A 16,013-nucleotide genomic window follows, 5' to 3' on the forward strand; every position below is an offset into this window, starting at 1 on the left:
GTTGGTGTGTGATCTGAGCTTCCAAATTATCCCCAGCAGCAGTCCAAGGAAAGAGACTTCAGAGATGGTGGAACTGACACAAATCCAGGCATTGCAGAGCAGGGAGGGGGTACAAAAAAAAATAAAATTAAAAAAAAAAAATCAGCTAAACTGTTGTAGCTGTGACCTGTCCACCTGGGTTCTAGTTTCATCAGAACAGATGCAAAAAGCATGTCTTGCTGCTTTTTTTAATGCAAGCACAGCTTATCTGGATTCAGTTCTATAGAACAATGATTGCCAAAGCCTTTACTAGTAGCCAGCTTTCAGTGTGTATTTTGGCACCTGGCAGCTAGACTGTACCAGATCAAAATCACAATCAGTGCTTTTATCGCTATGACAAATAAGAGAACACAAATCTCTCTTTTGTTCCTTTGCATATTTGTCTGTGCTGAAACTTTAAAGGGCCCAGCCTCAGTGGTGGTGAGAGTGAGCAGGTGGGATAGACATAATTGTAATTCCCACATCAGACCCAGCCACTCTCACATTCATAGTATCTGTCAGGAGAAGACAACTTGGTGCTTAGCTGCACTAAAGTACACAGTTTTAGACAGAATTGGAAAAGTTACTTTGCTAAAAAGGATAAGTGTTCCCCCCGTGCAGTCATTGGGACCTCCTGTACAGTTGATATTTAACGGGGTTGAGGATTTTACCCTACGGTAGATTGGTATTGAATGTGTGTCTCCATTGTTTGCTGGAGAAGGGTTAGAATAGCCTTTTCACCATGCATCAGAAAGGTTATGCCCCTTCAATCAAGTATTAGAGTCATGGCAGTCTGGCAGTCTCACCACATTCACACTTCATTACTTATCATCTCTTTCCTAAATTGGTCCTTCAATTTTAAAGGAAGAAAGTGGTTTGTAATATTTTTCTTAACTCTTGTGTATTATTATTGCTGTAAACTAGCTTCTTTCCCTCCCATATATGATGTGGTTGCCCCTGTTTTGTTTTTTTTCTGAGATACTTTAAGATAGGAAACAATGTAAAAATACAAACTCATATCAGTAAGTTTGCTTATTTTCTTACATACATATTCGCCTATTTTCTTACATACATTCTTAAATTTCTTACAGTCTCCTCATGTACAACGTTTTTCAAATGCTTCAGTTTCCTAAGAGGAAGTCAATTAATGTATGCAATTGTATGAATTTTGAAGGAACACTTTATGTGTGCAGAGCTGGAACCTGCTTAACTTTTATGCCCTCTAGTATTATGTACTGTAGTATTATGTGAAGTTTTACGGTTTGACCTCATTAATAGCCTCCTGAGATTTAAAAATAAAAGAAGCAAAAATCAGATGAAGACTTGATCCTTTACCATGTTCTAAAAGTTGTTAGTACTTTTAAAAAAATGCACTGACCAATATTAGTATTAGAAATTTAGCTGATCAGATAAGCACAAACTTTTTTAGTTGGTCTTCCAAATACAGAATTTTTGAAAAGTGAAATTTCTGTTGTATTCTTTCCCACCAATTCAGAATTTGGTGCTTGAGGTATGTAGAAAGGAGAGAAAGAAACTGTGATTTGCTCCTGTTCTCCTTCTTCTGGCTCTCAAATATCTCTGAAGTAGAAATTAGAGAGAAGGGACAAATACAGTAAGACTGAAAAACCTGCCCATCAGTTTATTGTCACTGATTTGAATCTGCATCATGGCTGCAGGTTGCAATTTAAATGAATGTTGGCATGGCAAAGGTAAGTTAGTGATTCCAGATTAGCACCTTGGAAAATGGCACAACACCATGAATGGCAGGAGTGGCTGCTGCCCGTTTCTGTATTCCTAGCGGACATGCCGAGGGTTGAGAGGATTTCAATGGGACCTCTTCCAACATTAGTGTTGTGATGGTTTGTCTTGCCTTTGTCTGTGCAATGTTTTCATGCAGGATGGTCAGCCTGTGTTTGGTTCTATAGAGATTACATTTCAAAATATCGAATTAAAAAGATTGAAATACCATGGCCCAGGCATCTCACAGTTATATAAGCTGATGAAGTATTGTTCCTTTTAAATAATTAGTAGAACAAAATATTGCTATTGGTCTTGTTAACTTCAGTGAGACCTGTAATTTCCCAGCATTCTCATGAAGCAATCCTCCTCCTTCTAGATTAGAGTTGTACCTGTAGTGCAAGCCTTGAAAGACATTGCTTTCTAGATCCATTCTGGAATATATGGAGAAATTTTCTCTATTTTTTATAAAGAAAGAAGATTGTGGGATACTGAGGAGAAAAACCCTGAATTTTTGTATTCCTAAAGTGCATTCTCAAAACTAAGGAAAACAAAACAATTTAAGGTGCAAGAAATGAAAACAGGTTCCCAGGTAGGGCCTGCAGTTACACATACTAATACTTTTCTTGGGATATAGATGCTCAGTTTTGCCACTCTTTTTTCCTAGGAACCTTTTTTTCATAGTTGACTGATATCAGCAGTATTTTTAGTAAGGACTCCCTGGAGATCTGAGGTTGGAAAAGAGAAGCGAATTTTGCTTTAGTGAAGAGAAGTAGTGGTACTGGGATCTGATTTGGCATTATATCAACTGTAATAACCCACAGTCTCTGGGATGAAGAGCAGAAGTTGGCTGTATATGTCCTCCCCTCCTCTTCTAACCATTCCTGTTTATTGTTCAACCACAGAGGGTTTTAGAAAATGATGAAAATGCAGATGAAGTGAATGAGGAAGAAGATTTGGAAGAAGATATTCCAAAACGAAAGAACAGGCCTAGAGGACGGGTAGGTGGAGACTTTATTGGAATGGAAAGGAAGGAAGCAAACCTCTGCTTTCTAGTGTATATTTGTTATGTGTATTATATATGCAAAATGTGTATCGATGAATATATAATATTGATAATACTATAGTAATTTTCTGTTGTATGGTGATAGATTTTTAATATTTTTTCAGTTTATTTTTGTGAATATCCAAGGCAAAATAGACTATTTTGAGAGTAAAAAGTGAGGGAAGTTTATTTTAGTGCTGTGTTTACAATTGTAAACTGTAATAATTATGATAACATCCTGCTATTGCAATGCTCCTTAAAACAACATTTACTAATTACAGAAAAGCAACAAATTCAGTCATGACAGCCAAAAATGTATTAATAAAAGTAACTTGAATTATGTTAATAAGATTTGCAGCTTTCTCTAGGGTAGCATTTTGTGGCTGACACTGGCCCTCTTGAGCCCACGGCAAATGTTCTATTTGCTTAAAATGGGCAATATTTTATCCTTAGGGGACTCTATGTCCCTTCTTTTACCTAAGTTGTCTTCACAATTCATCAGGATACCAGTCAAGTAATGAGGCCAACATTTTAAAACTTAGAATCAACATTTTCAATTTTGGCCCTATGAGCCAGGCATCTAAATGAACACAATTCTCAGAAGTTTTGAGCATTTTCATCTCTCTTTGGCTCCAGTGGATGCTACAGGGGCACAGGAGCTCTAGAAATACCTTTCAATGTGTTTATAGAAATCAAGCAAGAAGGGCCACATTTTAGGCCAAATGAGCAGAAAATAATGGCTTTTGAATGAGAGACATGAAACCACATTGAATATTAGCAATATACTTATGCATCAGACCCTCTCTTTTGGTTTCTTCTGTTGTTGTGTTGTTTCAGTTTTCTGCTCCCCTTTATTTTGGAGCTTAAGTCCTTAAATATAAGATCAACGCACTTTAATAATTGGATAAGTATATATTTCACCTTCCTTATTCTCAAAATCACCTGAACCAGTTTCTTTCTTTCTTTCTTTCTTAGCCAAAGACCCCCACCTGGAAAAAAATTTTCCAGAAAAATGTAAGTTTCAGAAAATTTGTATGAACCAGTAACCAAAACCAGGAGATAGAATCAATACATGCACACAAGCTTGATTGTAGTGATCAACTAATATTCCAGGCTAACAATTCTTTTCTAATAAGTTACTCTTACATAAATTGCGCATGCGGGTTAGGGCGAGTGAAAGGAAGTGAATAGCTAAAAGATATACTGCTCAGGAGAAGGGAATTTGGTGTATGCATATATCCTAGACCTACACAAACAAGGTCCTGAAGTTACTGTTGCTTCTCCATTCAGGAAAATGTTACAGAATACCTATAGTTACAGAATATTACTGTAGCGGAGGGAGTCGGAAGGTGCTAGATGTCCCATTCATGTTGAAGCAAACATTTATGTGTTATTTTCTGCCCCAGAACCAGATGCCTATTAAGTACAGGAGCAGCAGGATCAAAATTTTGCCTTTTTCTTGCAACTAACTCCTGCTTTGCTAGTGCCCTGGCTTCTTTCAGTGCAAAAAAGAGAAGTCTGAAGAGTGCTAAATACTTTGAGCAATTTTTGTTTTTTATTTGATGGCATCAATAACCATAGGAAAATGTGATAAAAATTAGGATTTCAAAATTAGGGCCAAGTTACCTAGATGTTGAAAACTGGCAAGCCTGAATTGTCTGGTCCCAAGTGTTTCACCACCTTTCTGAAAGCAGCCCTTTTCTAATGTGAGCCTGACCCAGTATAGGGAATTGAGGTTAGGGATTTGAAATTAGGGGACATGAAACCTGGGCAGCTCTTTGTTTCTGGGAAGGAGTGGTTAGAGTATTTTTAGAGGGCAGAAGAGGGGAAGGACATGCATAGGAAACTAGATCCTGTCGAGTGTGACCTTTGGGGATTCAGAGAAGGAGTGACAGCATCATTGCAGGATTAATGCGGTGGAATTACTGCTTTGGACTTTCCAAATTGCACATGCCCCTTCTTTTCCCTGCAGCATGATTTTATTTTTAATCCTGGACTCTCCATCTGTCCCTTTGGCTACTCTCTCTGGCTGCTTCAGGGCTGCTTCAAGGCTGCTGTGCCCTGGCTTCCAGGCCTCGCATGTCAAGTCTTGTAGTCTTTGCTGCATCCCATCAGGAGAATGAAGACAGTCATGGATAACTGAATTCAACAGCCTGGGGTACTGACAGCAAGCACGGGGCACTCATTTTAGTGCCTCTGGGGCAGCTGCTTGGTTTCCTTTCCCCTCAAGGCTAGCTCTGAAATCGTGGGGGCATTAGGAAGGACACTGAAGGCCAAAGAGGTGGATTTACAAAGGCAGAATTTTAGTGTCTTTTCTGGACTGGGACATTGTGGTAGGAGCTGGAAAGGGTAGTTTGCTAGGAGATATGAGACGGACGCAGCTGCACCTGTACAGATTGTCTGCTCGTCAGCTGGATATCCCATGGGACAGTTTCAAAGGCACTAAAGACATTTAGGAACATAAGTCCCATTGAAAGTCACTGACTTGAAAAATCTCCCCCTGTGTTCACTGCATGAAAAAGTGTATCTGACATGTGGTCATGACATGAACGGTGTACTCCTGCATTTGTGTAGAGAACAGTTTGAAGGGAAACAGCTGGCTGTAAGACTAATAAAACTCTGAGCAACAAACCTTAAATTGCTGTCCTATTCTGAAAGGTACCTATGTAAAAATAGTACCTTCTTACTCAACAGATATGTTCCCAGTGTGTAAATAGAGTCAGAGCTAGCGACAAGTGACAAATATATGACTTTATATCTTTTTCACAGCCCTGAAAAGCCAATGCAGCTGGTAGGATAGGGAAATTAGATCCTAATCCAGGTACCAGCAGAAATATTTATTAAGGGCCAAACACTTGTCTCTGTGAAGACTCTGATGAATTGAGGGCTGTATAGGAGCTACCATGGACTGAAATTTAGCTTGCAACACATTTTTGCAGCAGTGAGGGAAGAAAGGAACTAGCCTGGGATTGATTTCATTGCCCAGAGGGGGTTTACAGAGCTGGCAGTCAGAGAGAAAATACTGCAGACTAGTAAGATGATTTTATGTGATATGGTCAGTAAAGGAGCTTCCACCAAACAATTGTTGCTGGAGCCTTTTCCAGGGTGAAACTGCTTTTCAGTTCACCCTTACAAATCTTGCTCTGCACATGTGTGCTGGTCTGCACAGAGGTCTTTGCAGAAGGCAGAGTTATGCTTGTCATACCTAATAGTATTTACCCCATCCAGACAGCTGCAAATCCATGTCTTTCCTTTAGGACTATGTTAAGAGTTAGCCCTAAGCCATCCCAGGGAAATAATGTGTGAAGGTTTTATAAATCCCTGTTTTGACAGACTTTGTCAGGCCAGTATAAAATGTTTCCTTGTTCCTTGTCTTTAATGTGCAATGGAATGCAGCTCTAACAGTGCCAGTTCTGTTCCAAATGCGTAGAAGAGGGACAGAGTTTTTACACCCCCTTTATGTCTGGGTACTAATGCTCTCAGAATTTCTACACCTTCTTCAGCTTTTCCTAACAAAGCTCTGTCCCTTTCTTATTTTCACATGCAAAAGCTTGCAGGATTTCAGTCAAGTAGCCTTGTCTAGAGTGAGGAGTATCAACAGTTTAATAACAGAAGCAGCAGAAGCAATTCTGTGCTTTTATCCAGGAACAGAGTAGCTACAAGAATTAATAAAGGGCTAGTTAGCCATCCACCTGTGATCACTTCCTCAAACAAAGACCAAGTCTAAAATGATTGTCATTTATAGACTGTACATTAGTGAACATGAAAGAATCGAAGGCCTTGGCCAGTTCCCAGTTTCACATCACAGATCTCTCCACCACTGGACAGATATGAGCTGTCCCCTTGTTGGTATCTCAGCTGAGAAGGGTCAGGACCAAGTAGCTTTGATGCTGAATTTGACTTTCACCCCTGGAGGTCAAGACAGAAAAGTCTGTGCTGTGGAGAAACAGAGATTTTCAGTTTCCAGAGCTGCCAGTCTGGTCCACTGTAGAAACACAGAACTGCAGAAGGACCTTTCTGGGTAATTCCTGTTATTGCAGGTAGCCAGGTAGCCATGTTACCTGATTTTTTCCACTAACTGACCAAAGCTCCATATTATAATTAGCCATGGTATCTTTGTCCCAGCAGGTCATTTCAAAACATTGCTTTTCAGCTAGAAAACAAAACTCAACAACACAAACAACCCCCTTTTGAAAATATTAAAGGAAATAATTTGACCTCTTTTATCTGGGGCCTGTTTTCTGGCTGACTTAATGTTTGTATTTATCCTCCAACACCTGTTCATCTATTCATTCATTCATATTCAGTTAAGCAAGGTATTTGAACATCTTCAAAAATGAATGTGTGACGATACTCGACTGAATATGTGCTGGCAGTGACCTACTGCCATGGATGAACAGTTTGGGCTATCTGTGGAGAGGATCTCCATTGCATTGCAAGGTCCATTAACATAGTGCGTATCTTAGGAGGTGAAGGGTCAAGATCACCTTTGAGAAACCTGTATGGAAGTTGAGGATTTGTTTAGTTTATATTGCACATTTTTCATAGGAGGGTGAGGGGCACAAGGAGACCCGAGGGGTGATTGAATATTGCTAACATTCCTCTTGTCCTTGCAGGCTCGGGGATCTGGAGGTGGCAGGAGACGGAATGATGCTGCCTCCCAGGATGATCATGACAAACCCTATGTTTGTGACAGTAAGTAGCACCCAGACAGCTGATTCTGCTTCCAGCCTGGTCCTACCAGCTCAGTGCACTCAGGGCTTCATCTTTTCCCTTCCAGCAAAATATTCTGCTACTCTCTGACTTGCATGTTTGCCACCTGCTGCTGCTGCTGCTCTTGGTGTTTTTGCATGAAGGAAATAAAATTAAGTCCTCAGCAAGACTCCACTTCCCTTTGCCCTTTAATAAATCATCTCTTACATTTTCTTTCTCCTTCTGTTTTTCTGGCTTCTCTGCCTTTTGTCTTCTTTCCCCCCATGTAAGTTTCACCCTCTATTTCTTTCTCTGTTTCAGATAGTTACAAACAAAAGCATAACTCAAAAATCTCCGACAAAGGTACTTCACCCTCATTGTATCTCTTGATATATTTGGTGATTCTCTTTCCTTCAGTCCTTTTAAAACCTCACTGGGCTAAATTCTGAAGGTCTTATTCTTATCCCTCACTCAGAAAGTACTCTTGTGGCATCATTAAAAGTTGAGCCCTTCTAAGAAACAAATAACATCTGGAATGCCTTGTTTTGATACATATTCCCCTTGAATATGTATGTTGGCCATATTGGCCATGCTGTTTGACATCTTGCAGTTGGACTGCAGGCTAAGTAAGGCATTGCCCCAACTGAAAAATTATACTAGAGCCCAATGCTGACACTGAAGGAGGATACCAGAGTCTTAGTATGAGGGAAGAATCTGATATTTGTTGCACAATGGTTTGAGGGTTTTAAATAGTCTAGTCCTTGGTGCTTTCCTTCTTTTGATACTCTTTTTTTGCTTCACTGTGTTATTTCTTTGAGGGGCATTTATCTTCCCCACGTGTGGTTTTTTTTTAAGCATCTCATTTTAAGGCTTACTGTAGAGTGTACATGCAATTGTACTTTGTGCTACCAGGTGCCTTCTAGCCTATAAGAAAATATCCTAACAAAACTTAATAGCAGTAGGAGAATAGTAGGAGATCTTAACTTCTGTCATCCGAAACTGATGGTTTTAAGGACAACTAGCATCCCCCTTTTTCTACTATTTGCCTATCTTGTGTTACTGACCTTAAATGAATAACCTTTACTATGTTGATCTATGGGGATATTTTCTGCTTATTTTCAAAACCATGAAGAAATAAGGAACATGCATGGTAAATAAGAACTATATTACATGTGATGCAATTGTATTCTTGTATGGTGAGACCAGGTGACTGCACCATACAGTGATGGATATGTTAGGTATTTTGCTTCAGCAAGGTGAATATTTCAAGGGCAGTGAGCAGAAATGGAAAGACTTGCACATGAATGGGACTGTCTAAACCCTTTAAAATATGAAGAGTCAGAAGATTTATGCTGGGGTTAAATAGCTGTCCTGGCTGGTGTGTTGGAAGCACTGAAATGTGTCTTCTAAAACTCTGAGAGCCCAGGATGTATCTTGCTGAAACCCACAGGTTTCCTCTGCTAGTATATGCATAACTTTCTTTATCTCTTTTCTGGAACATCCTTCTAAATCCAAGGACACTTGTCAGTGGTAATAATTTTGAACATAATGACTCTTTATTGTCTGATCTTGCATTGCTTTTGGATTTTACCAAGAACTTACAACATGCATAGTAGTGATTTGCACAGAGTAAATTAAACATTGAAGGTATCAAAGCAGGCAGCAGAAATCTAACCTGAAGTCAAGACTCTCATACATTGTTGTATTGATGGAATTTTGCCTTGGCTTACATTTTGGAGCATAAATTTACCCTTTGGTTTTGGAAATATAAACTTTCCTATTTCATTTGGCTGATACATTTCATTTTTAGGAAACTTAGAGTCATAGGGAGCTCTGGAATGCAGACTTTGCACAGTGACTCCTCCTTTTCCATTGTAGATAGCTGAGAAAAGGGTTATGTGATAGCAGAACTCTTTTACCTGACTGTGGAGCAGAAGGAAAGAACTGTCCCAATTGTAATGTCATCATCCCAAAGTAATACCCTGTCCTTGCTAACTTTCTATAGAAATATTACACACAATTAATGATGAATAATAAGCCAATTGGCTTATTATTGAAACCTCTTTTCTACTTGAGTGGATTTCTTAAATAAATTTTTTCTTTGAAATTATTTGCTAAATATTTTTATAGATAAAACTCAGTCTAATTGTGGTAGGTTAGAAATTGGTTTGCAGAACTCCATGTGCAGATCTTTTGGGCAGATAGGTTTGTTTTACCTGGAAACATGCAGGTGAAAAACAGTGAATGTATTCCCTGTTTGGAAAACTTGATTCCTTCAATCATATTATTGGTATAAGTAATTACCTTAATGGGTCAGCAGTTTACTTTTTCTGTATATTATTTAATTTGCCTCCAAGTTGCTTTTTCTGCAAGTATTCTGATATTTAAGTTTTGAAAATGGCCAGAAAGAAGAAAGCATAAACATAGCTAAACCAAATTAATTTTCATATTAAACTAGATGGGCACAAAAAATGATTGGTGGCGAAGAACTTCTGTCAACTTACACATTCATATTTATGTGAAACAAGAATGTATCACCAGGTTTTATTGGTAATAAAAAAGTTACAGGAAAAAAATAGTCTGTGTGTCAGTAAGATGATGCAATACCCAGCTGACACTGCCCCTTGTGTTTGAAGATAGCAATGCTATTTGTGAAAAAAATGCCTTTTTTTTTTTAAGAGGGATTCAGCTATACACCAGTATAAAACTGACTAAAAGTACAGAATTTCTATATAGAAGAAGGTTTTCAAAGCTAAAAAACTTTTGTCATCCTGTGTTTTTTTTTAAAAAAGTGGTTGGTTTCTTATTTTGTGGAATGAAATATTCTTAAATATGTCAGTTGATTTTATTGACCGTATATTGTATGAGAAGTTCAGAATAAAATGTTTGACCAAAGCATCAATAAGCTTGCTAGAACAATCATGAAATTCATCGTTTCATCAACTCACCAAGTCGAAAACTTGTTGGTCAGATTTTCAACCAGTTGCAGTGGCTAGTGTTGTGTCTTGAGCTCCCTTGGGATAAATGCTTCAATCATGAAAGTGGTAGGACAGCCTAGTGTGAAATGGGTATGAGCTGGAAATGGTACCATAGCCAAATGACTCAGCTGTGTGAGACCAGTCCCAAACATAGCTTGAACACCTGGCTGGGATATACAGCAGATGACTCAAAAGACAGTGAAAAGTAGGACTTGAGGAGCAAAGCGAAGCCTCCAATGTCAAGCAAGAGAAGTGGAAGATACACCACCCCCACTGTTCATGATAAACTGGGCATGTGATTTTTGAAGGACGGATAGAGTGAATGAATGAATGAATGAATACCTACATGTCTAATAAGAATTGATGCTATGTCAAATATTCATCTGGGGAACCATTATTTCTACTATTTTCATAGTGTATATTATATATTATTTACTACTTTTCAAAAAGAACAACCTTCTCTGAAGTTTTTTCTAAAAACTTGTGCTCTGGTTTAAAAGTTGCAATCAGTTGTAGGTCCTGAGCTTCATGACTTCAAATGTCTACTTCCTTTAGCCAGAACAGTTAGTTTGTGCTGAATCTCTGCAAGTTTTTAACTTTCCTGCTATCCCTCCTCATTTATCTGCTTTCATTCTTCTCAAGTTCCCATGGAGACATGGGACTATGTCCACCTTTGTTTTCTGTCCCTCTATCTATGGAAGATTTCCCTTGCCCATCTCTAAAAGGAATTGTTTCTTTCTTCTCCTTTTACCAATATGTCCTTGTCTCCTTTTAGTTTTATTCCCATATAAACTTCTATTTTAGCACAGCAACTTGTATTGTATCTTTTTTTCACAGTTCCTCTGAGTCTGAGCTATGCATTCATATCCATTCCGTGTGCAAAATAAGAATTTACTGAAACCTTCCTATGATCTCTGATGGATCAGTGACTAATGCAACACTGCATGTACCCAGAGACACTGATCCTGTAGTGTTTTATAGAAGCTGATTCTTTTGTCAAGAACTTAATTTCCAGGTTTCTTTAGTTATTTAACACACATTTTCTCTACCACAGTCCAAGACTAGCAGTCCTTGCACGGTTCTCAATGGATAACAATGTCTTCTACTTCTGTAAACAGTTACTGGGACTTCTTCCAGCTGTGCTTTCATCAGCTCTTTTACTAAGCTTGTTTCTTTTATCTGCAAAAACACAAAGGGTGTTTTTTAAGTAGTGGTGGCCAAAACTAAGTTGAATGCACTGTTCTGAGGATACAAGCACTTCAGAAGAGGAGTGGTTGATACATTTACATGTACTTACAATTACTTAAAGAAATTGGATTTATGCAACTTGCTCTGTTATGTGTCTATGAGAGGTAGAGATGGCTAACCTAACAGGTTGTTTAGTAAAACCTTCTTCAGTGCAAGATGCTCCTCTCCAGTGCTGTGTCATGTTTCAATGGCAAAGGAGTTTTCATCCTTATCCACCATGTGTATTCATATTTAATATACCATTTGTTATAGCTTCTTGTTCCTTCCCTGTTCAACCTGTTTCTGCTCAGGCAGATTATCATGTTAAGTCTCCTCATTATGCTGCTTTGTCCTGTTTATACTGTGTTTTATTTATTAATACTAGGTGTCAATATTAATTAAATTACTGTTTGAAAGAATTATTTGATCAACAAATCTCATATAATATATTTTTATTATTATTCCAGTATTTTGGCCAACAATCCATTCTGTGCATGTTTGATTCTTTCACTCTCTATTCCACCCTTCATATTAATGATAAAACCATAGGCAAGCATTGTCTCCAAACAGGAGTCTTTCAGGTGCTTAAAGATGTATTAAGGTGCCTTGTGAAGGTTTCAAAAAATTGAGCTCCTAATTCTCCCTGATTTCAGCTGGAGCTAAAACTAAACTGTTTTCCCTAAATAACCCAATAAGTGCCTATCTGCTTGTGTTGTGCCTATAGATCATCTAAGGCTTGGTCCCTAAATGAACACTTTGAACTTGTCATTGAATTACTAATAATTATTCAGAACATGGATTTGTTTTTAAAAATGCTTGACTCTACATCCAAATCACTATAGCTTGAAACATCCTCCTGCTTTTTCTGTAGGTTCATCATTCAACGGGGCATGAAAATGTCATTATTTTAAGATTAGTCTTTTTCTTCCCCATCCCCTTTCTCTACTAAACATATTTTAGGTTCTGCCAACAAAAGGCTGAAGTCTTCAGGTAGCTTAAGTGATTTAACATGAACAGATTCCACTGAGTTTCAACTGGTACAGAGCATCCCTCTTTTTTATTTTCCTTAGAAAATCCCAGTTAAATGTTACATTGTTCTTGCATGACTTGCCAAATGCAGTTCCTTGAGGCCTAATCTTTAGGATCTATTTTATTGTATTTGTTCAAAAAATGACAGCTCTAGTATATTCCTTGCTAACTTCACCTGTCTTCTTTGTCATCTCCTTGAAATGGTCCTGATCCTGTCAAACATGTCATTGATTGTCTGGAAGGTTTCCTGGAATGCAAAAGACCTACCAGATAAATCCTGATTTAGCTTGATTTTTACTAGTTGTCTGACACTTAATCTGTTGTCTTAATTCTTACAGATACTGTGAATGATTCCAACACTACTAAGTGCTGCTGCTTAGGACAGACCTTTGGTTAAATTTCACAATTTCAAGCTGATTTGAAAGTGCCTTTATTATAGCATTGTATTTTTACATGCTTCTCATAATCTCCATCATGACTTCAACTTCCCTTTAAACTATTAGCAGTTTAAGCCCTAAATCATCTCCTGGTATTATCCTCTCTAGTGAATCCCTAAGTAGTTAAGCAATAAGATCTAGAATAAGATTACTGTTCATAAGAACCCAACAAATAACTCTCCCACCATAGCTGCTATTCTTGGCTTCCATCGACTTCATTATTGGTAGAAAAGACAAAATTAGAGAGACAAGGACACTTTCTAAATTTTCTTTAAAAAATATTGAATAACACAGATCTTGAGTAGAGCACATGGTAAGAGGGGAACAGAGTTGACTCTGATAGCTGAACATTTTCTTCTCATATAGGATACTTGTTTTCTCCTTTGCTCCTGATAGCAATCCATTTATTGAAATGTGCACAGATGTATTCTTGACCTGTGCATGTTTTGCACTGGGGTTCAACATTACTTTGATCTTAATTCTGCAGATAGATTCTGGGACTTGTCCTCTGGGGGCACTGAAACAAGGACTGTTTACTACCTACAGAAAATTCTCTATAAAATGGATTACTAAATAGCTGCTCTAATACTAGGGATGTATAGCATAGTACTGACCAGAGAGGGACAAACATAACACCTTTCCATCAGTAGAGGTCAAAATGCACTGTTAGTGTTTGAGATCTCTAGATTGCCAGAGCGTGGACACAGCTGTAACAGGGGAGAACACATTACCAAACCAGGACAAAACAAGAAATGTTTCTAATATTTTTTTCTTTTTCGGAGTAGAGTGAATGGTAGGATAGGAAGATAACTTTGAGGAATGACTGCCTGCCAGCAGTTAACTCAAGATTTAGTATTTGATAAAGCCCAGCTGAGAAAAAAGAACGGGAGGCAAAGGAGAAAACCAAAGAAAGACAATGAGGGGGACAGGATTCAGTGACCAAAAAGAAAAAAAAGGCAGCATGTACTCCCCCAGTTTCCTGTTTCCACTAAAAACATGGATTGTTTCCTTCTGTCTCATACTGGTGACAGATTGTGTAAAATGTATGTGGAGAGCTGGCTGGAACATAGCTCACAGGCTGCCAAAGACCAAATGTGTAACAATTTCAAAATGACAGCAACATAGCCATTAGATATTTGATGAGAAAGTCTTTCAAGTCATAGGTTTCAAATCCCCTTTTTAACAGGGGAAGTATATTTAATATTAATTTTACTTACTGAGAAATGTAAACAGAGTGGGAATTTGCTTATCCAAAGAATTGCAGGCTGTTACAGACCAGAACTTAGAAGAGAACTGTCTTTTATGAAACACCCAATGCTTGTGATTATACTGTCTGCAAATTATGTTTTTTCTCTATAACACAGTTGTGTAATATCTTCATTTCAGTCTTCAAGTTGGAAGGAAAGTAACGTTCATCATAGGAGAGTGTCTGGTGGCCTAATAAAATCTCTCCCTCTTCCCCATTTGTGGCATTTGATCCACACTGCTGTATTGCTTACTTACCTATCTTGTTCCTAAGATGGCATTCACATCAGGTCATATATTTTCAAGTAGAGTTGAATGAAATTAAGTTTGGCAGGGCTTTTAGAAATATCTTTGGTTTGAAACTCTCTCTAATAGGTGAATGGGACTGGGTGTTAGAGTTATCTGATTTTGCACTTACATTAACGGAGGATCAAGCTATATAAGAGCAAGATAGAGTTGGATACTATGTATCATGCAGACATTTAATTGCAAGTGCCTCTTCCGTTGTCAGTATAGCACTGATCACCTGATAGTGTTCTGGAAATAATTTGACAGAAGTGTTTGAACAGTATTGGTAATTCATAGCAATGGAATAATTTTTTAACTTTCTTCTTCAAACACACAGAAGTAAGGGGAATAGAGTAGGATACTTAATATGATCCTCAATCTGCTAAAAATGTAAATATCTCTCTCCATTTTAAGAAATGCTGCAACATGTATGTAATTAGAGGAGGCTACTGGTCTGAAATAATTTAAACAGTTAGCATTTTGTAGCTCTCTCCCGTTTGATGATTACTGTAGTGTTAAGCTTTTTCCACTATTCAAAAAATGGAGATGAAGTCATACAGAACTGTGGCTATCTTGTTTTGACTCTTGGTCAGCATCTGTTCCACTGCTTGTAAGACCACAGAGAAGGAGGAGTAGTTTCACTCTCCAGAATGCATTAGGAGAAAACATGGATGGTGGTAGGAGAAGGGAGACTGAACTAATGTTTTTGGGAGAGCATGCATCTAACAGCAGTCTAGTTGTTCAAAATGCTGGGTAGTAGAGTTAGGTTTACATATGAAACAAAGGCAGATGCTTCAAAGAATGGATGTGCATATGTATATGGGTATTTTACTTCTCCTCAACATTCCCTCCTCCCTTCTGCAGGAGTTCTCGTTTCTAAAATCAAAGGCATTCAAAGACAAAAAATCTGTGGCTAAGGACATATTACATTTGAAAAAAACTTTTGTCCTGTTATGACCACTGTGATCATCACCTTGCAGAATGAAGAAAACTGGGATAAAAGTATCTAATATTCCAGATATTCATACATATCATGAGGTTGTTTTACATGTTTCTAATAAGGCAAACTGTTTTCCCTGAGGGATTTTGCAAATCAGCTAGAAGATACTGAGAATGAAATACGTTATTGTACTAAGCTTTGATTTACAATTTTCTATAATCTGTTCCAGAATGTGGAGCATCAGTTGGCTTTTTGTCAGTAGTAACAGAAAGGTATAAAAATCAAATTTTAACTTATATGTGAGTGAATAATTGAGGTGGGTATTTTTTTTTAATTTATTTGTGGAGCCTTTTGACGTTCCTTCACAGACCTTCCCA

The 16,013-nt window shown here is 38.0% G+C and overlaps 1 protein-coding gene across 9 annotated transcripts in view; it reads left to right on the forward strand.

The window, feature by feature from the left end:
- Window positions 1–16,013, forward strand: part of DPF3 (double PHD fingers 3) — a 125,998-nt gene that overhangs the window by 68,490 nt on the left and 41,495 nt on the right. For 4 of the 9 annotated variants that reach the window (XR_001921953.2, XM_025896072.1, XM_018082684.1 and 1 more), the window contains exons 5-8: window positions 2,661–2,756; window positions 3,776–3,814; window positions 7,417–7,495; window positions 7,814–7,855. Coding sequence is in view for 6 of the 9 variants with exons in the window: in XM_025896072.1 (XP_025751857.1) it covers window positions 2,661–2,756; window positions 3,776–3,814; window positions 7,417–7,495; window positions 7,814–7,855 (256 nt within the window). In the remaining 3 variants the exon portion in view is untranslated. The remainder of the gene's footprint in view (window positions 1–2,660; window positions 2,757–3,775; window positions 3,815–7,416; window positions 7,496–7,813; window positions 7,856–16,013) is intronic. The other 5 variants (XR_001921954.2, XM_008926831.2, XR_001921955.2 and 2 more) reach the window with 3 other exon arrangements.

Source organism: Manacus vitellinus, unplaced genomic scaffold, assembly GCF_001715985.3.
Source record: "Manacus vitellinus isolate BGI_N305 unplaced genomic scaffold, ASM171598v3 scaffold_6_pilon, whole genome shotgun sequence".
Taxonomy (NCBI): Eukaryota; Metazoa; Chordata; class Aves; order Passeriformes; family Pipridae; genus Manacus; species Manacus vitellinus.